This window comes from Struthio camelus, chromosome Z, assembly GCF_040807025.1.
Source record: "Struthio camelus isolate bStrCam1 chromosome Z, bStrCam1.hap1, whole genome shotgun sequence".
In the NCBI taxonomy this organism is placed as follows: domain Eukaryota; kingdom Metazoa; phylum Chordata; class Aves; order Struthioniformes; family Struthionidae; genus Struthio; species Struthio camelus.
Genome location: NC_090982.1, coordinates 33308687 through 33329960, shown reverse-complemented (window position 1 = coordinate 33329960; position 21274 = coordinate 33308687). Strand labels below are relative to the sequence as shown.

The 21274-nt window shown below is 39.1% G+C and overlaps 1 protein-coding gene across 2 annotated transcripts in view; it reads left to right on the top strand.

The window, feature by feature from the left end:
- The window catches only part of HSD17B3 (hydroxysteroid 17-beta dehydrogenase 3), a 28872-nt gene extending 8492 nt beyond the window's left edge, over positions 1–20380 (top strand). For both annotated transcript variants that reach the window (XM_068928177.1, XM_009671363.2), the window contains exons 3-11: positions 5060–5135; positions 11613–11720; positions 12437–12504; positions 13770–13805; positions 15946–15980; positions 16986–17067; positions 18773–18838; positions 19129–19278; positions 19947–20380. In XM_068928177.1, the coding sequence (XP_068784278.1) occupies positions 5060–5135; positions 11613–11720; positions 12437–12504; positions 13770–13805; positions 15946–15980; positions 16986–17067; positions 18773–18838; positions 19129–19278; positions 19947–20057 (732 nt within the window). In that variant the 3' untranslated portion in view covers positions 20058–20380. The remainder of the gene's footprint in view (positions 1–5059; positions 5136–11612; positions 11721–12436; positions 12505–13769; positions 13806–15945; positions 15981–16985; positions 17068–18772; positions 18839–19128; positions 19279–19946) is intronic.
- Positions 20381–21274: the final 894 nt, after the last annotated feature.

Genomic DNA, 21274 nt, shown 5'->3' with positions numbered 1-21274 from the left:
AATACTTTTGGAAGCGCATTGAATGTAGGAAGCACAAGGACAAATACCCAGTATTATAGTTTAACATTCAACATTCATCATAGTGGTGATAAAGATCACAGGCTCTTCTGTGGGAGAAAAGGGAAAAATGTTGCCTTCTATTTTCTCACTGAATTGCTCTAGTGATCAGCAAGTGGAAAGGACTTGAGGAATGAATAGGTTGGGGAAGGAGGGGATGGGTGGTAGAAGGAGAGAGGATTTAGGGTAAGTGCTTAATTGTATCTTTAAAACCACACCTCTGGGTGTAGCCACCTGCACATGCAGCTTGCTGAACTAACTTCTTAAGTGAGCACCTGGTGATATTTCATTCAGGTGAAGTTTCCAGGCACCTGTGAATGTCTGGATCAGAATCTCTATCATTGTTCTGCTTCCTTCATGCTATTGGGATGATGCAACGGTAAGTCCTATTAAAAGCCAGTTCTTGCAGAATCGCTGCTTTGCACCAAGAGAAAGGATAAAACAACTACTATATTTTCTTGAAAAACTTGGCTAGAAGAGGCAAGTTTTTGTGGAACATTTGTTAATTATTTTTGGCTTTGTGGGATGATGGAGAGCCATCCCTTATCCGTGCTGAGACATACCTTCTTCCCCAGGTGGTCCCTTTGATTTAAGCTTTGCTCAGCTACTGCTCTGTGGGGCAGATCCCAAGCTGACACCACATGAGCTCATAGCTTGGCACCTTCATCTTGCTGGCGGAGGTCAAAGCACACACTTGTGTGTGGCTCATGCATAAATAAATCTGACCTTGCTGTTTTAATGTCTGTAAGCCTTTGGAGTTTCTGGCTCAGCTCTACTCTCTTGCTGGTCTGATGTCAGGGCACAAAATGCTCTAATGTTCTTCTGGTGTAGGTCCCTCTGGTGTCAGGGGCTGATGTGAAAGCAGACCTTGTGATGTGCATCTTCCCCATAGGTCTTGTCTGTTGGCCACAGGGCTGCAGGTAATGCCAATTCCTGTAGAGTTTGTGCTGTAATACCAAGCAAAGGATTTCTGTGATATCCTGAGCTCAGAAAGGGGCTGATAACAATTTACGGATTAACACAAGGGATCCATGCTTTTTGATAGTATATTGGACTTCAGACTAGGGAGAGCAGTTCTTGGCTTTTGGAAGGCCAGTGTGATGTGGCTTTCCCTGTTTAATGTTTTATGTGGAAATCCCAGTAGGTGGTTCATTAGGTACAGTTGGCAGAGGTCCAGGCAAAGAACATTACAATATTTACTGGTTTGGTACCTTTCTTGCCAAGGTTTATAGCTAATACAGGCTTCTGCAAAGCTTATCAAGCTCAGTAACCGGCTGAGCTCATGTGAAGAGCCAGATAGCTGTGAGGTTTTCCAATCAATATATATGCACACCGCATCACAGCTTTCCAGAGCACAGATTTTTCAGAGCAAATTATTGTTCCTTTCCTGAGCTTCTGTTGACAGGCAAGCACACAGACACCTTGAGCTTATTCTCTTCTGCGTGAAAGCCCAGGCTTTCTTGAAGGCATATTCAGTTTATCTAACACATCAGGGTGATTTTAAAGGCCTGGCCTTCTTGAGCATATAAACTCAGTTCCTTAAACTTGCTACTGTGATGTCAGGGTACTGTAATGTTGGCTCTAATTTGCTATATCTATTTCAAAAGCCAGTTTTCTGTAAGATTTGGTCCATTAGTTCTTGGACTGATGGGGTTTAGACTCACCAGACTTACACCAAGGCACAAAAATATGTCATCTGTGAGTGTGCTGCTAGGCTGTCATATCTCAGAGCTTTTTGACATCTCTACTCAGCTGTGAGCATTTCACGATACGGCTACAGTCTCGATGGCTCTGTTTTTTCTGAGGTAATAACCACAGATCTGCTTTAGTGACTATCACTGCACTGCCTTAACAGCTTAAGCCTAGTGGGCTTATGGAAAAGACCGTACGATACTCCAAGAATTACAGTTCATCATCTGCAGACTTCTCATTTGATGCTGGGACACAAGCAGGATGTTGGTCACTCGCATCCTTACCTAGCTGGCTCGTTTAATAAATATTTTGTTATTATTAGTTGTGCCTAACTTTCTTACAAATCAGGCCACTCACTGCTTATCAACATTTCAGCACAGCATTTTGAGACAGGCACTGCATTTCTCAAATCTCAAACCTTTGTCTTATTTCCTGCAGATATGCTATCCTGGCTCTGTTGCACAGGTGCTAGCACAAAGCGTGCAGAATCCTGCTGCCCTGTGGTCTCAGTCCTGGTCTACTGGACCAGAAAGATTTGAGAGGTTTGGATCACAGAGACCTTACAGGTCTGAACTCCAAGGAAAGAAAATGAAAGAAGCAATGAGACAGTATCAGTGCAGTTCTGGGGAAGAGAGAAAAGTATCCCGATAGGTAGAAGTAAACTATGGCTTCCATAAAATATTATTTGGGGGGTTAAATTATTAAATCTAATGATCTGTGTAGAGTGTCAGCAATGCAGTAGTTACATGCATGGTTTGAATCAAACAATCTAGGTCTTGCCTTGCCTCTAACTTCTGTTATTTGAAAATTTGTCTCAGATTGAGCTGCAAAAATGCACTAGATGAAGCACAGTGATTTTTCATTAGTTTAGTGTGGATTTAAGCTTTTAAACAGTGGCTTTGTGAGATCCTCGAAAGCAGATCATGCTTGACCTTTCTTTTTTATTAACCTAGTTTCTAAATGCTAAGTTATCATTATTTGTTATGACTGGAGGCAATAATAATCTTACATTTTAGTGCTCTCAGAAGTTTAGAAGCATTTTAATCCTTTGCCACTGGGAGTCAGGATTTCCTAATACATGCGGGTTCACACTGCACAGGGCTGGAAGCCAATTGCTTACTCTTATCTGTGATGGGAAATTCCATCCTCTAATATCAAAGCCTTTGCATGTTAGCGAAATACTTTGTGCTAAAGGCACCTGCACTAAAAGTTACTTTTATCAAGAATGCAGTAGTGTTAAAGCTGATTTAACCATTAGCGTGGATGGCCAGGAAATCATTTTCTAAGCACAGTGCTTTTTGCTCCCCTTGAAGTTGTGTTTGGATGTCATGGTAGTTAAAATGTCCTGTTTCTGAAAGGATGCATGTTTTCTATGTGAGGGAGCAAGTAAAGGAATAGTCAGGTACGGCTTCTTTCAACCTTATAGTTGAAACTGCTACAACCTTGTAGTTCTGGTTGGTTTGGTATACAGCAGCTAAGGAGAGCCCAGCTCTCTCACCTGATGATAATGTTATAGAATTGCCACAGACTTTTGCCTTTAGCTAAGAGACAGCTCATTAGGTCATAACAATAGAAATAATTTACTTAGTTTTTTAGAATGGAATTTTTTTACCAAATGACAAAAAAAAATCTTTGAGATGATATTGAGAAGCCCAGATAAACAGATTGTTGCTTTTGTTTTTTTTTTTTTTTTTGACATGGCTGATATTTAGTCTTGGGTCTGCATGCTGAAAAATTAAAATAATCCCCATCCGAACATCCCTAAATTACAAATAGGAATAAGTGACCATGGAAACAGAGACCATGTCTCTGTTGCTTTCCAAATGGATTGGAAACAGCTTGAGTCAAGCTCATTGTGAACAAAGGGAAATTTGCCAGTATGTAGACAATTAAGACTTCTCTTCCTGAGTACTTCAAATGCAGCCCTTAGAATGAGCTTTCGAAAATCCAGAGTGTCTAAGTGCTTGCATGTCTCTTTGGAGCACCGAACAGTTATGTAAGAGGGTCTCCAAAAGCAGAGAATTGTGAGCGTGGTCTTTGTGTTGAAAATGCAAATGGTTGTGGCTGATACATTTAATAGGCAGTCTGCCCCATATACTCTCGATGTAGCGAATTTTTAAACAAAGGTCCTTATTTCTTAACATTCTTTTCATCGTTTCAGAAGAGCTCAATAGGATAAACTGTTTCCCTCAAATACGTTTGAGAAAGCATTGCAGGGAGTCAGCGACAGCAATGAATGGGCGTTCCGTGTGTGGGCTTCACCCGTTCATTTCTCGTTCTAAGCAAACTTGGTACTTTCAGATGAAGTTGGCTTTATCTTTTGTGCTGACTAATTTAACTCTCTTTCTCTCTGCTCCCATGGGCATTTTTCTACTTTTAGCTCTATCTTTCTTTTCTTTGTGCATACAACTCAGTTCAGCTGCTACTTGTTAATAAACTAATTTGACAAGTTAGCGGCATATTTCTCTCTCGAGCCCTGCCTAAAACTCAAACCACTGGGAATGGAAGGCCCAAGGAAAAAGGGCCTTCTCCGTTTGTTCTGCATTTGTTCTGCGCATGGTAATACCAAACCGACGGCAAAGGGACTGTTGTGCTGAATAGTGTTCGCAGCTGTAAACTGCAACTCTGGCCAACATCTTTGTGGATGTATCTTTGTGTGACTGTATTTTGAATTTTTATGCATGGACTTCTTCATTCTTCATTTTTTTTTACTTTGCCTCTAACGAAACAAACACTTAAAATGTAGCTATCTGACCTGCATGAGATTTTATTTCTATAAAACACACGAGTAAAGTCCAAATCCTTTCAAACTCTTTTGTGCCTTCAGTTCAATATGTTCAGTCCACATCTCAGAGGGAAGAAAAAAAAAAAAGAATATGAGGGTGGAGGGCACGCTTATAAAATGACTAGGAAGTCATCAGCATATTTGGCCTTCTCTTTCCAAGTAAAAGTCCTTTTTCTGGGAAATGTCACATTGTCTTCACTCCCTGTGGGCGTTCATTCATTTAAAAATTGTTTACGTTTATTATTTTGGGTCATATTTTGGGGGTTTTGGACAACAGTGCAGTGTATTTCTCTTGTAAAGGTCCAAGATTACATAGTGGAGGAGATGTTTAGGCAGATTGTAAGAAGTCTAATTAATGGTTGGCCTGGTTTTAACATTTGTTGTTTGCCCATTAGGCAGGTGATGGGTGAATGAAAGCAATTAAAAAAAATCCATAATCATTTTTATTGTAAAGCAGGGAAAATTTATAAAGATTCTTGTCACGTCATTGTTTCCTGTAACAACTTTTATGTTCCTCTCTTGTAGCTGGCAAAACGTGGACTAAATATAGTCATGATAAGCAGAACTCTTGAAAAACTTCAGAGAGTAGCCAGTGAAGTTGGTAAGTGCTTGCCTCAAACTCATCTTCAGGTTTAGCAGGCTGTCTTCGCACGGATCTGTAGTTAATTTCCTAGGTATGCTGGCACAGTATCTAGCACAGTGGGGCCCCAGATATAGCTACGGCTATAGCCCCAGATATGGCTGCAGTGCTACAAATTATTTGTGGTAATACTCCGTTGCGTGAGCCCTTCCAAACTAGCCATGGATAGCTTTGAAAATACATGCTGGAGTTCAAGTGGTGGAGTGGGTTAGATGCAAAAATGGATGCAGGTTCTCTACTGGCTTCACCAGGCCTTACAAACTGTAAATGCAGGCAAATGAGATGTAACACTAACTAGGTTTGTCTGAAGAATCTACTGATCAGTTTGTGACTGGGAAAGAAAGGTTACTTTTAGGCCAGTTCTTTTAATCTAAAAACAAGTAACTCACCTAAGCAAATTAACATAAATGGAACATAGCAAAGTAGGAGTGAAAATCAAATGAACACGCTTACTGGCTTTTTGTCTGTAAGGTTTACAAGTCACGTGTAACTTTTGGTAAGGTGGTTAAATAGCATGTCTTCAGAATTAATGTTGCCTTTCTTAAAAATAAATTAGCTTAGGGAATGGCTTGTTTAAATACACTGAAATCCAAAGTTGGGATTCCTATAGGAGTCAAAGGAGTTTATGTCCTCCTCTGACTTTAAAGATTACTGTAACTGAGGTTATTCTTTCCCACTGTCTGTCCGCCCATGAGGAGTGTTTGATTTACATGTTCCTGTGTGAAATGTGTGGCACTCCAAGATCACACTTCTGTTAGAAAGACTTTCCTTTAAATAGACTTGGCAGCTGGCTCCATCAGAGTATCAGGTCAAGGATACTTATCTGCTGAGAGAGCAGTGTATCTCTCAGGGATATGATAGACTTGAAGTGGGTGAAGAAATCTGTAACTTCTGAACCTGAAGCTACTGAAGTCAAGGACTGAGCTCTTAAATTTTCTGCCTGTTTCCCTCCCTCAGTGCGAGGGATAGAGCTGTTTTCCCTCGAGAAGCAAGGAAGTTCAGTGGAGGAAAGCACCAGCTCCCTGTGAGCAGTCTCTAAAAGCAGCTATATCCATGAGGCCAATGTGACTATAGCCTACGTAGCCCCTCTTACAGTAAACAGTCATTTAAAAAAAAAAAAAAAAAAAAGACTTCCATGGGATTTAGGCCAGCTCCACTGTGACTGTTGCATTTCTTTGCAACTAATTATTAAAGAATTAAAATAACAGAATCCTTTAAAAAGGCTAAAGAGTTTTCATAGTTTCTTTGTATTGTAAATTATAATTAGAACCAAAGAAAGAAAACAAGAAGATTCATGAGACTAACACAGCTAAGTAAAGAGAAGAAGTGGTGGAAGGCTGGAAAGATAACATACTGTAAATTCCTGTGTACTGTGATTTATTTAAGGCCATCCGCTGACCCCCTTCCTAACGGAGGCCCTCTTGTGCTGTGTTCTGTAGAAAGACGTAACAAGAGCCTAGACCTGTCCTGAAAGGTATCACTCAAATAGCCTATCCTGCAATATCCTCTGTGTCCTGCAGGAGTGGCCCACGACTTTTTGCATGTGAGGAAAGCCTGTTGACTTCAGCAGCACTATACACGTAATCTCTGGTGTGGGAAGGCAGATAGTTTGACCCCAGGAGCTCAGGCTATGCTGATTAGGTGCTGCAATGTGTTCAGCTGGGTTGTGGGCACAAAGAGATTTCCCCAAAGCCTGCTGAAATTGGTGGCAAATCCCAGCAAGATCTTTCCATTGTTTTCAGTGGGTTTTGGCTGAAGCCCAGAGTGACTCATGTATTATTTGTTGTGTCAGGTTGGAAATGAGTACATAATAACAAGTAGATGGCACAAACAAAAGGAAGGAGAGGAAGATATAGTGAAGAAAAGCACAGAGTGTATGATCTGGAGGCCACTAAAATCAGCAGGGAGCTCTGGATCAGGCTTTTAAATGTGTGCTTATGCTAAAGCTTTGGAAAAGTTCCACTGATTTCAGCTTGCACACTCAGACTTTGTTGTAGTTAAGCTAGGCAGTCTTCAGAAAAGGAGAAAGGTTAAACTTACTGTGATTTTTTTTATTATTTCTAAATTGCTTAAACAAGCAACGTCTCAGCCCAAGCAGTTATCATTATCCCTAGAGTTTGCTTTAGGTTATATAAATAAGTTGTAGGACTGGGCAGTAACTTAGACTTCCTCTTCCTATACTGCCACACGGTATGTGTTTTCCCAAAGAGTTGGACATCATTATTAAGAGAGTTGCTTCCCTCTTCAACCTGACAATATCATTTGCCTAATTATAGTGTTACTTTCAATTTAGATACTGAAGAAAATAAATGAAAGGAGGCTAAACTGTGGATAAGTTCAGAGATCTCAGTATTTGGCTTTCAAATAGTCCGGTGAATCATAGGTGTGCCAGAAGGCAGCTCTCAGAACTGGAATTTGGAGCGGAGAGAAATCCACAATAAGAAAAACATTTCTCTAAAGAACTGTTGGAATTGAAGCAAGATTTCCACCCATTGAGACAGGAAGGCTTTTTCGGAATGTGAGATAAAAGGTAACAAAGTAAGTCCTGCGGCGAACAGACAAATAGAGCCATTATGTCTGGTATACTGCTCATTTAACACCTTTTGTATTCTGGTGAAACATTGATCAAGCCGTAAAAGCAGGAGGTTAGCAACGGAGGCATGCTATTAACTGCACTCCTTTAATTTCTTCTCCCTATACTTCCTAAGCAAGCTATACGGAGGGGGTTAGATCCTGACTGAAAAGCTGCATGCTAGGATATGTTGATGTAACCAAGGTCTGTAATGTTTAGCTGTTATATTATTCCACCAAACAGATGATAAAAAGCCACTTCTGTAAGACGTGGAACTTATTCACAGCAAGCTTTATGTTTTTAGGAAGAAATAAATCTGTATTTAAGGAAAGATAAGGTGTTTAATCCTCAGAAAGTAGAAGAAATAGTGCAGATATTTTGGTTTAGACTAGCGAGGTGTGTGGCTCAAAAATTTAGGTTTGGTAATACAATAACTGGTTTATCAGCCTTTGCTGCTGAAATCATCTCCGTTAATATGAAATGATAAAATGAATATAAAAATCACCTTACAGAGTGGTCTAGAACCAAATATCATTTATTCCCACTAAGACCTGTAAAGGTGCTAATTCAATTAGCTGCCCTCATTCCTAGAAATTGTTTCCAGTCTGTTTTACTTTTTCTTCCATCCCCCTAGAAGAGCTGGCTCCCAGAGCTAAGCAGATAACAAGCTGAGATGACTGCATAACTTAAAACACTTGACGTATCCTTCCTTTTCCCTCAAAGGTTGTTAAATTACTTATAGTTAAACTGTAGCTACTGCACATTGCAGATGCCAGCTGGTGCAGCATTATTACTCGAGGCTGTTTTTCCAATATACACAGCTACAAAACCAAGAGTAAGTTTAGGGCCTTGACCCATATTTCTGAGAGCTCTAGTGATTAATAGTATTTCCCATGTTTTTTTCTCACTGAGTTTGTGTTATCTGGTATTTTCTATCATCTTTTTCTGTTTTATGTTTTTACCCTCTTTCTTTCTGTTCTTCTCTATTTTCCTGTTATTTCTCAAGTGTTTTTACTTTACATTTCTGAGGGGATATATTTCTCAAAAAGCTGGAGCCAGAACTTGTGCTTCATAATATTATAGAACTTTTTACATGTATCCCTAATCTTAAATGTTGTTTTTACCTCTTTTCATTGTTGAAATAACTTACCTAGCTTCTTGTTTTGCCCTGCTCTCTGCAAATTTCCTCTGAATATGAATGCCATCTTAGTCTGAGTACTTTTCTCTTTGTATTCAAATTCTGCTACAGTTACTTCAGAAGGGTCTCTTATTCCTGCAAAGATCAGATCTCCTGCCACTCAGGCTTCCTTTATTTTGCTAACGCAAGTTTTCGGATGACCTTCGTAAGTCCCTAACCCTAAAGGGAGAGTTTCTGGCAGAGTGCATGTTCCAGCCAACTTCATGCTTCAGCCTGATTTATTTTCTTCTTGGTAAATTTTAAAAGGCAGCATATTATCCTATCTGACAAGCAGGATTCCCAAGTGGTCTGAGGTCAGGAGGAGTTAACTGTATCCTTCTTAATGATGCATTTTGTAACACACCAGATTAAACACCTCAATTTGAGTTTTAAATTTTCATTAGAATAATCAATAATCTTCCCTTCATTAAAAAGAAGTGTATAACCTGTGCTCATGTTTGAAAACCTAGACCCTTTGCTTCTGGCACAGCTAGGGCTTTTTTTAAAGGTTGGAATGGCTTGTGTCTTCAAAGGCTATCATAAATCTATGTCACAGAGAGGTAGAGACATAAGAAACATTGGAAAGGGTTTTTTTTGGCTCTCTCCTTTATGGAATTATTATCTTTTTCTAAAGAGCTATCCCTGGGTAATTCATTTATCAGCATGATAGTTTTATTGTTTTTTAATATATTGTTTCATTCTTAAATGAGACAGAGTAAAGCCATCTGGAGTAGTTGTTTGCTGGCTGACAGCACTGGTTGCAGCAGCACTGTTCTGTGTGGACAAGGGGTTGCAGAGGAAGGCCAAATGGTTTGTTTGATCTTCATTTTTATATTACTGTAGTTTTGGCTGCCCTTCTGATTGCCCGCAAGAAAGATGGCCACAACATCACTACACTTTTTAAGACCATCTCATTTTGTTTATAGAGCTCTTCAAATCTGAAGGTCACTGTAGGTATCTGCTCCAGCTGTTGCTCTGTTCTTTTCCTTCCCTGCATTTACACTCACAATGTCTTTATTCTTTGAAGTCATACCATTCCCCCAGTCTGGGACCACTAGGGGGTCATTTGCCACTAGAGTTGCTTTTATAGGTTGAAGGTTCAAAGGGTACCTTTCGTCCCTTTCATACACACAACTGCAGCCTGGAAAGAGGCAAGAAAAAGGGCACTTTTTGCCCCTCACCCTGTCATGGAGACAGATGTCCTCTAAAATTGCACATAAGATGCAGCCTGCTTTTCAGACCTGGAGTCAGAGAGTCTGCCGTTCCTCAGGCTGCTTGTGTTACTTGACTAGCATGAGGCAGTGGAGACTCACAGTGTATCATGCAGTGAGGAGGGAACAGCTCGGAGATCTGCCCCTCTCATCCTCCAATGTGGGCCCTGTTTTGAGGCAAACTGGCCCAACGGACCTGAAGCTGCAGCTGGCTTCCTGCCAGCCTAGCGTCCTGCAAGAGCTAATGCAATGAATAACCGGCCTCTTCCTAAGTCTGAATGTACACCGAGAGATATGAGGCAAGATTTCTGGATAGAAATCCGTGTGTCTGATTCACATCTGGGGCAGTGTGCTCTCCTGCCTGTATGAAGTTAGATATAAAATCAAGCTCTGAACAAACAGAGCCGGTTTCCCAAGAGGGACTCAAAAGCACACTTTCTGCCACCCGTGCGTGCATGAACTCCTGCCAATTGCAGCCAGTTTGCATTCAGATAATCTACTGATGTTTCCAAGCTCCCCTTTGCCATTTTTTCAGCAAACTTCATCTGGATTTCAGGTTGCCCATAAAACTTGAAAGCAGGTTTAGTAGCAAGAATTTACAACATGAACCTGTAGTTAGAGGAGACCTCACTGGGCCCCTTTAAAGGAGAACCTCACCTCTAAAAATGAATAAATTAGAGTCTCTTCCACTTTTTCTCACGCAACTTCATTGAAAATATGGACAGCAGTAATCCCGCTGCTGATACAAATGGTGATATACAGCTGGGCTCCACTCCTGCATAGCAATGACAGGGGAAAAATCATACATGTTTCCCTTTCCCTTCTGTGCAAATTACCTTGTAAAATTTAAGTTATATCCTCCCTTACATGCCTTTTACTCATGCAGAATCCTAGGGAAGGTCCAGTTTACAGGGGTGCAAATGTAAAAACAGGAGAGGAGTAGTCTGAAAAAGAGGCAGAAAATACTGCATCACAGTGCCTATTTTCCTCTCCTCCTACATGAAAAAATAAGCTCTGCTTATTGAAATGGTCATCTTGTACAGGAAAATACTTTGCAACAATTCTGCAGAACTGAGCTTGTGTAGAAGATCTGGCACCCACATACACTTGTCTAACATATGCTGACAGTGCTCTTTTGTAAATATTATGATAACCAGGGGAAGAAGTTCTGTATTGTTTATTTCTATTTTTTCTTACTTGAGGATCAAATGTTCAGATTTTGTGAGGGAATTTCCATTGATTTCAGAGCAGAAATTGATTCTATATTTGTCAGGCTGTTTCTCTGAAAACAATTGGTTACAATGAAAGTATTTTACTTGTGTTGTGATTCTTGTCAAAGCCAGAAAGTTGAAACAGTTACTTATTCTACAGTGGATGTTATTATATTGGACATCTGATTTTTTTCACTCATTACTCAGTTGCAGTTCTCCCTCCCTCTGTGTAGATGCAAAGGGATTTTCTCTTTTTCTTGGTTACAGAAGAGGCCACAGGTCAAAAGGTGAAGATTATACAAGCTGATTTCACTAAAGATTCAGTGTACAAGAATATTGAAGAAAGTGTTGAAGGCTTGGAAATTGGTGTTTTGGGTGAGTCACTGAAGCCTGCTAACTGAAGGGTGTTTTGCAGCTGCAGGGTATTACACAGAGAATTGCATAAAATGATGCATATCATAACAACTTGCTACAGTTAGCAGACACTGCTAAAACCAAACATGCCTAGTGCTTTTGAGCATTCACTATTATGAGCAAGTTTTAAAAGTGAATTAAGATTCTCCAAAGGCTTTCCATTTCTCTGGCCTGTACAATGATTTCTTTCCTGAGAAAGCTCCTCTGCCACTTTATAAGCAGCATCCAGCTTGTGAGGTGACTTCTTCCCCTGTCTGGCCTCAGGGAATTAATTTTCACTATTGGTTGTTTGACAGCTGTGTGCAATTCTTGTATTCAGTCTGAAATGAGCCTGTGGCTAACCCTAATTGGTATGAGCCACACAGGAACAATGAAAACTTTTTGGTTGTTGTTAGTAAAGAAAATCATGCTTTTAATAGTGAAACAAACAAATAAACAAAGAAAAATACCCCAATCAAACAAAAACTCCAGACCCAAACTGTAGAAACAGACTGTTTTTCCATTTTCTGAAGTTAATACAGATGACTTCAGTAAGAACAAGACTCAGTGCTAGATGGCATCTCTCTTCACACACAGCTTAAAAACTTCTGAGTCTTAAGGAGAACCCATTTGTTTAACTAGCTGAGCTATGTACTTTGTCTAGATGTGGTTCTTATCATTATGTTTCCTTTGATTAGTTAACAATGTTGGAATGCTTCATAATCCTCTTCCGTGCCGTTTCCTTAATGGACCAGACATAGATGAGGTAGGATTACTCTGTGGTTTTCTACTTGCACTATAACAATCAGGAACTGTAATTCCACTTAACAATGGACAGTTTCTGCCCCTACTACAATCAGCATACATTTAACTGTTCAACTGAGTGGGAAAAGAACTGGGCCTGAAGGAGCAGAGTTTGTTTTGTTTCAATTTTAATGTTCAGAAGAGTTTGCAAGAGAAAAACAGTGATAGATTTCAGCTAAATTGGTGCAGACACTTAGCAACAGATCAGAGTGCGCGATTGGCCCCAGTATAGCAGAGACAGCAGCCTCTCTGGCTCACTGATCATTTGTAATGTAATGGGGTCCAGCCTGGTCACAGCCACGGGTGTTGGGTTCTTATTAACTTTACTAGAACTTCCTTTCTTTGAAATACCATTGCTTAAGTATGTGAAAACTGAAAAAATAAGCCCAGTTTAAAGAAAGCTTACTATTTTAGGAAGTAGATGTAGATATACATGTAGAATAGTTTTAGAGGATTACGGACCTGATCTTTGCCTTACTGTTGTTTACCTATACAATATTAGTTGTGGAAAAACCAGATTTTCTGAGCATCTTTCTTGCTGGCACCTGCCACAGGATCCATTCCATCTGTACAACATAACCTGCTACAAATTAGAGGTCCCCAAGCAGGCTGCTTCCTTTAGAGCGGCAGCCCCACAAGCAATATGATCATGTGAGAGAGGGTCTCTGTCCCAAATAATTGCCATGGATACAGTGCCTTCTGGTGGCAGCTATACTACTGCTATGACTTGGGTTCGCTTGCTGGTCTTAGGAGGGTATATCTACATGGTAGCTTATGTTGCAGTGCCAGGCTGTAAAAAACGTTGCAGCCTCCATCACTGGGAGTTATCCGGTGTCAGCTGGGCACCTTATAGTTTGTTCTCTGTGTGCATCTGGCTTCATTTCCTGCTGCCTTCACTGCTTGGCTGCTAGGCTTCTGGATTTCACCTTGTGCAAAGATTTGGCTGGGCCAAACAGTGCTGGCATTGGATATAAGGAATGTAAGGAATATAAGGAATATAATATCAGGGGGTGTGAATGTCATGGCTAGAAAAAATGAATCCAAGGCTAAGCTGTCCTTGAGTACCTCACATTTTAGGCACAGTTAGTGAAAATCCAAACTTAGGAGCTGAAAAAGCAACTGCTTTGCTAGATATAGTTTTTCCGGTGAATTTTCTGCGTATATTATCTAAGTTAAGCTACACACTCTGAAGTTAACTATGTGTAACTATTTTCTTGCTTCCTGCAGAGCCTCATCAACTGCAACATTATTTCCGTTATAAAAGTACGTACCACACAGATTTCTAATCGATAACATTTTTATTGGAAAAAATTTATCTCTATGCAAGAATGACCAATTAGCTTTCCTGCGTATTTTCATTTCATTTATTCCCAGATAGTTATTTATAACATCAATGCCAGCATTATTTTAGGGAGTTCGTGTGGTATGTTTGGTTCTGCTGCCTGTGAAACATTTTGATCAGAACTGACTGGAAACTTTTTAACATAGCTGCTTTGTTAAGATATATTGTTACACTGCGGCTGAAACATTTTGCAAAAACATGTTGATTTCAGTAAACAGGAAGATCTGTAACAGAATCAAAATCCAGGGGAGTAGAAGACACTCAGTTTGACTTTTTGTACTGGAAGAGCACTTTTTGACACGATTCTGTTGTGCAAAAAAGTTTTTGCATCAATGCAAGACAGAAACTTAAGGAGTTGAGTCCCAGTCCTGTATTGTCACCCCTCAGTGTGACAATTAAAGTTTGTATTGCTCTGCTGTTTGCAAGCAGCATGTTAACATGAACAAGAGCAGAACACTTCCTAGTTCATCTCAACCTTGGCTAAGGTATTTCTAAACATGGCATGCAAATTATCAACAGATGTTCCTCTTTCCTTGGCTAGGAAACTTTACCTCCCAAATTTGTACTGCTGCTTAATGACTTCAGAAAATAAATCATGGACTATCAGTCAATTAAAACACTTTTCTTTTATAAAGTGTTTTGGTGAGCTTTCTGCCTCCAGGTTTTATTCTATTTATATATCAATATAGCAGAAACATCTGCAACACCTAAGCACTAAACATACATATCCCACATAAACAGGTCCACAACAAACACTTTGTACTGACACAGCCTAGATAAAAAAGGATTCTCCCTTTGTCACTTCATACTTTAGACATGCCACAAAATCAGCCCTTTCCACTTCACTGTGATCTGGGGCTTCCTTTTCCTTGCTATTACAACCACTTTATTTTTGGCTTTTCACAACATTCACTTTCCTCCAAAATACTGAGATGAAATCATGCTCCTAGCCAGCATTTCTAATGGCTAGGTCCAGATTATCCTGAAATCTTTTGTTGGCTTCCTCTTCCTGGCTTGAGTCCTGGAAGGATCCTGCCCACTGCTCACTGCTCCATTCAGATGTTTGAGCTCCAAGTATTGTTGGCTCCCACAGAAGTCAGTGAGATTTTCAGCATTTTGGTTAGCAGAAGTAGGACCGTTTCCCATGTTTTCTACCATACTTGGAAAACCCCTTCACTCAAGCTGGCATGACCCACCTCCATCCTCTCTTTTTTTAACACCCTTTCTGCAAATGAAGCTTGTGAAACCCACCCTGCTCCTGCTCGTCCCTGGTGCACAATCACATTTCTAAAAAAAACCCCGGAATTAGCAAGGGTTGAATTAAGCTGCATCATTCATTTACACTGCTTTTCATTACTGCCCTTTACAATTTAGGTCACGCTCTTATTCTGCAGAGATTTATACACTATATGTGTTTATAACAAGTCAATAGTCTTGAGGATGAATTCCCAAAGGAACATAGGTTAATGTCAAGAATACTCTTCAGGTAAAACAACCAGCAGCAGGCTTCATGCCTAAAAATTGATTTAATTATGCTCTAAAAATTATAAACATGATTAAGTCTATTATTAAAAATAAGAATGGATGATTAAATAATTAGCATAAATATGATCCTAAAGCTATTTTGCTAGCAGAAAAAAAAGTTGTCTTTTCATGATTTTCTGCTATTTCTGATCCAGGTAGAGCCAGAAGTGAAAACACAAGAACACTGTGAAACCTACTTTCTCATTAGGTTCAATGAGAATCTGATCAAATCTTGAAGATTCAGGAAATTCAGATACTGTTGAAAAGCTTTTGGATAAGGATGAGATTTTCACTGCCTAGCAGATTAACCTTTGGAATTTTTTGACAACAATTCAGCTGATTGGCAGACTATGAATATCTAAATCTTTCCCAAGAGTTTCAGGGTGCCATATTTTAGTTATCTGAGTTGCATACATATGGCTGGGGCTTGAGTAAATGGAAAACCTTCTGCAAAAAAACCCAGTCAAAAAATGAGTCAGAAAATATTGTCAGAAACAGAGATATTGGATATAATCCTTAACTTAACTTGTCTTACAGATGACACAAATAATTTTGAAAAAAATGGAGCCAAGGTAAAAAAATTTTTTCCTCCCTATAACTTTTGATAGGTTCAGTTTGTTTAGTGGTAGTTATGCTTTTTCATGATTAGCTTCTCTACTTTATGGTATGTCACTTGGTAAGATTTCTGTTGATGTTATTGCTGGGTAAATGAATGATACGAACTGCCACAAACTGTCAGTCAACTGTAGAACAAGACAGAAAATATAAAATACTGGAGTCTGTTTCCAGAAAAAACATGCATGTATTGCAGAAACAAAATTACATGTGATGGGCCTAATTAGGCGAGTAGTTGCATTTGAAAATGTGGTAATATTTTGTGATAGCTGTTCTCAGAATAATACTGTTCAAGCACTGGAGATACCTGTACTTCCTCAGAGAGATTAGTTCAGCTATGTAAATAAGGATTTATTTTCTCTATTTAATATAATGTGTGTTTTAGACATAGGGGGTTGTTAAAACAGAAGTTAAGGTCATCACATGGAGTTTCTAGAAAATGTTGTTACTACTGCGTGTTAGAGGACAGTATATGCTTTTTGTTTGGGCAACAAAATAAGCTTTTACTGCTTAATTTGTTTTCTTTTTCCCTGGTTGTTGCTGAATGAATTGTTTTTACTGATTTGTACGGGGAGTTGTGAGAAACTAAAGCAACAGATGCATGAAGCAGGAAAAAGAATGTGCTGTTTAATGAGCAAAGGAGACCTACCAATTACTTAGGAGCATAAAATATTTCCTCTGATGGCAGTTTTTGCTCTGTCAGAGGTACAATAGCATGTACGATGTTCCCATCGTTCTGACTAGAACGATGCACTAGTGCACTAGGCACTTGAATTTCACTTACGACATTTTTCCAAGTTGTTTTGGACTTGAGTGCACTGAACTAAACTATAAAGGTTAGGTCTTTTGAGAATGTAGTCTACTATATAACAGGAGAAAAAGTTGTTTTCAAGTTGCACAGTTTTTCACTGTAATGCCATCAAAAGTAAATTGAGTGTAACTGTATTTAAATTAAATTTCAGACAGAAAGGTCTTATTCTGAATCTGTCCTCTGGTCTGGGTACTTTCCCTTGTCCATTATACACAATGTACTCAGCTTCTAAGGTAAGTCTTTGACATTGCTTTATAAATAAATGTCAATCAAGTGTTCACTAAAATGTTTATATCAGCAGCATAGGGGCAGGTCCTCAGATGGCATCAATCCATGTTGCTCCATTGAAATTACAGAGCAATGTAAATTTGTACCAGCTGAGGACCAGGAATCAGTGAAGCTATACCACTGGAATCCAGCTGAAGATATGGCTCAAAAAGAGAAAAATTTTCCCTGTAATTTAACAGTATTATACCAACGCTCACAGCATGTCTTGATTCAGAGCAGTGATGACTTTTACTGGGCTGGCTTATCTGTTTTATTCAAAACTGTAGATGCACAAGACTGTTGATAGATTTTAGTTATGGAATGTGGAGTAAAACCACTGGTTGGTGGGCGGTGATTTGCCCGACTTCATAGATTTCATTTTGAGATTCTATTCTGAATTAAAATCTAAGTGCTTATCAAAATAAGGAGTTACTGCCTGTCACTGAAACTCCAAAAACGTTCCACTCAGCTCAGATTTGTTTCAAATGAAAAACTCCTAAGGAATGATATTTGCTTGAATATAACTAGAACTCAGCTTGGTTTATTTAAAAAAAAAAAAAAAAAAAGCTAAAAATTCTAGTTTTCCAATTCCTTTTTCTATTTTTAAAATAAGTTTCTCATAGTACTCAAAACTACATTCAAACCATACAATTTTAGTTACTTAAAAAACTAAGTTAATATTTCAAAGTGATGTAGTATACTGATTGTCATCTTTTGACTTTTTTTTCCCTTTGGTAAGCGTTTCTGAGCACTTTTTAATGCACTTCTTTTTACAATGCCCTGAAAGGAAGCTATTTAACTTGTCAGCATACTATTGCTTCATGTCATATCATGAGACTATTGAGGTTTAAAATTGTAAGACCTGGTAAAGGATGGCTATGAAATGCCCTCAGGTTTTCTCCTTAGATGCTTTTGTACATCTAATTACTGAGATTTGATTCAATGTTGCCAAGTTCCAGAATATTTCGCAAAGGTCTAGCTCCTAAGATGACTTATTATACCAGAAACTCAACTTTTATACAAAAAAAAAAAGTATATGTCTGCTCGTCATGGTACGGAGAAAAAACTTGGAAACATGAACTCTAAAGGCTGAAGCTGTGGAAAGCAAACAAGCTCCTTACGATGTTTCTACTCCAACGACAACGCACCAAAATCCTCAAATACATTACTCTAAAATTCTTAAGGCTGGAGTTGGATTTCACTCCCCTTTTTACTGCAAGAGAAAACAGCAGCATAAACCTTGAATTGGGAGGGTGTGTGTCAGCCAAGAAAGAGAGCCACATGCAACAGTGCCAACAGCTAGTGTGAAGGGGACTTTGGCATTTATAGTTCTGCATTTTCATGAAATGTGACAAAGCTTTCAGTATAAACCTGCAGTAGTAGTTGTTTCAAGCCTAGTTTGAGCTAGTGTTGGGCTACATCTTTTCTAGTGCAGATAAGGAGTGAATCCTGCCATTGCTAATGCAGGACAGCAGAGATGTGTCTTGAAAAGATCACTTACAGGTTTTTCACCACTGCACTATGACTTAGGTTGTATGATGCTTGGTTATTTTTGGTAAGGACTACATATGTACATACTTGTGACTCTATGTGGAAGTACTTTCACTGCATGTGCACTGTATGTGCAACGTAATCTTTCATTCTTTCTTTCTTTTTTGTTTTTTGTTCTAGGCTTTTATATGCACTTTCTCCAAAGCACTACAAGCAGAGTATAAAGAAAAGGGAATTATCATACAGGTGATATTATCTCTTACCATATTTGCCTTTATGTTAATGAATCCTTGAACATGGTTTGGGATGCTCAAACCTATAGCGTATAGCCACCCTTGGTGAAGAGAGTGCCTCTGCCGAAGCGCTCTCTTCTCCGTGTGGAATTACAGACTTTTTTCCTTATTCTGCTGCAGTACCATTTCACTGCAAGTACATGTTACAATTTGTCAGATGCTGAGGGATTCTGCACAGTGAAATGAAAGACCGTATGAAAATGTTTGATCCCATTACACTATTCTTTTGATTTCTTATTTTAGGTGGTGGCTCCTTATGGTGTTTCTACTCCAATGACAATGTACCAAAAACCCAGTCTTATCACAAAGACGGCAGAAGAGTTTGTTAGTGAATCACTGGATTATGTCACCTTTGGAGATGAGATTTTTGGATGTTTAGCCCATGAAATATTGGTAATTGAATTTGATAGTTTGTAAGTGGGTCCCAAAGGCTGGACCGAGGCTGACCGGCAGTAGAGGGTTTTCACTGACTTCAAAGACCTTAAGATTAGGCTTCAAATGGTAAATGGTAAATAAATTGTTAACGCTAATTAGACACCAGTAAACTATGAATGGAGGAAAATGCAAGTAACACGCATTGGCCCTCAGTGAAGTCTGACTTTCTATGCTTTTGTATCTTCAGCTGAGCTCAGTTTGGTCTCTGTTTTCATGACCCTGTTATGAAATACAATTGAGACCCCTACTCCTTTACAGAAATTGGCCAGCAGATTCAAACTTTTAGTGAGGTAAAGTTAGTGGGGAAAGGAAAGGATTAAAAAAAACCACACTGCTATCACATGAACTTTGTTTTCTTAGGAAGCCTAGCTAAGAAAACAGAATAAATATTTATGTAATGATGAGCACTAAACAAAAGTATGAGGAAGAGAAAGATCTGCTGAAAACTGAGAAGAATGAACATTTGCCTCTAAGAGAAAGATTCATACTAAAAGTATACTAAAAGTATAAAGTAGAAGCTTTTGCATTTACTATTTTCTATGACCTTTGTGAACACTGAGTTAATTTCTTTCAAAAGGCTTCTGTAACCATTTTCTTTGTATTGTTTTTGCTTGATTGTTTTAAAGGCGTGCATCCTGCAGCTCATCCCTTTATGGGTATTCCACAGTGACAGACTTCAAGAAACAGTCTTGCATGCATTTACCAGGTATCTGAAGAAGAGGTGGAGGAACCCCTAGGAGAATCATTTTAGGGGAAGACGTGCAATTGACAAAGCCAGTGGGATGCATTTTGCAGTGCCTGTGTGTGTGTGTGTGTGTGTGTGTGTGTGTGTGTGTGAGATCGCTTACCAAGGATAATATGATCCAGTGAGTCTTTTGAGCACATCCATTAGCATCCCTCTTCAAACACCATAAAATCTGCAAGAGATGTTCCAGTGACTTCTATGGGCTTTAGACAGATTCTAAGAAATGCTGCTGCTGCTACTGTTCTAATATAAGCTTGGAGGCCACAGATACCCGCACTTATTTGAAGTTCACAAATAAAACAACCATTTGCTTTATTTCCAGACTTGTTGAAAGTGTATTTTTATTTTTGGACAGTATTTTGTGTCTTGGTTTCTTCTGAAAAGAGAAGCAGATTTCCAAGAAGAAAAAAAATAGGAAGCTTTCGTGGGAGATGTACACACTGAGGTATTGGAACTCTGCAGCCATAAAAAATGTATTACTGTCAAGATCCTATGATTGCCTTCTCCCCCTGCAATATTTGAGCTGGAGGAGGCAGGAGCATCAGCAAAAGATAGGCAGTAATTCTGTGTTCCTGGATGAAACTAGAAGGCAGTTGTAGATAACTATTTATTCCACTGTACTTCAGTTTGTTACTAATCAGGAATTGTAATGTTTCTTCCAATTTTGCAGGCTTATTTTATTTCTGCATTCCAAAAAACTTTTTTGTAAAGCTGCATTAAGATAGCAAAGACCTTATTCAAAAAAGTATATATTGGTGTTTGTTGGCCAGATGTGACCTGGCAAAGTGTCTGTAATATTTGCTACATGGGATGGATAGGAATCACTAAGTATACTCTACTGGCTCCAGAAATTCCTGTTCTTGGATTGAATCTAGTGACAAATATGGAATCTAATGGCAAATATAGTGACACCATATAGACTTATAATACAGGATCATAGGTCCCAACTTTTTGCAAATGCCCCTGTTCCCTTGTGGGAATTATAGCAAGGAACAGTTAAGGACCGTGCTGAGATCTCCAAACTAAAATCATAACAATTAAAATACATAAAATAATATGTACTTTTCCTCTTATACGAGCACATTTGGTTCAGGACTGCAGACAATCCGAAAAAGACACCTTAATCACATGGGTCACCAAGTCCTTCCTCTGAATGCAGTGAGGCTGCTCATATATTTATTCATGTCGGAACTGGGGATGAAGGGAGAA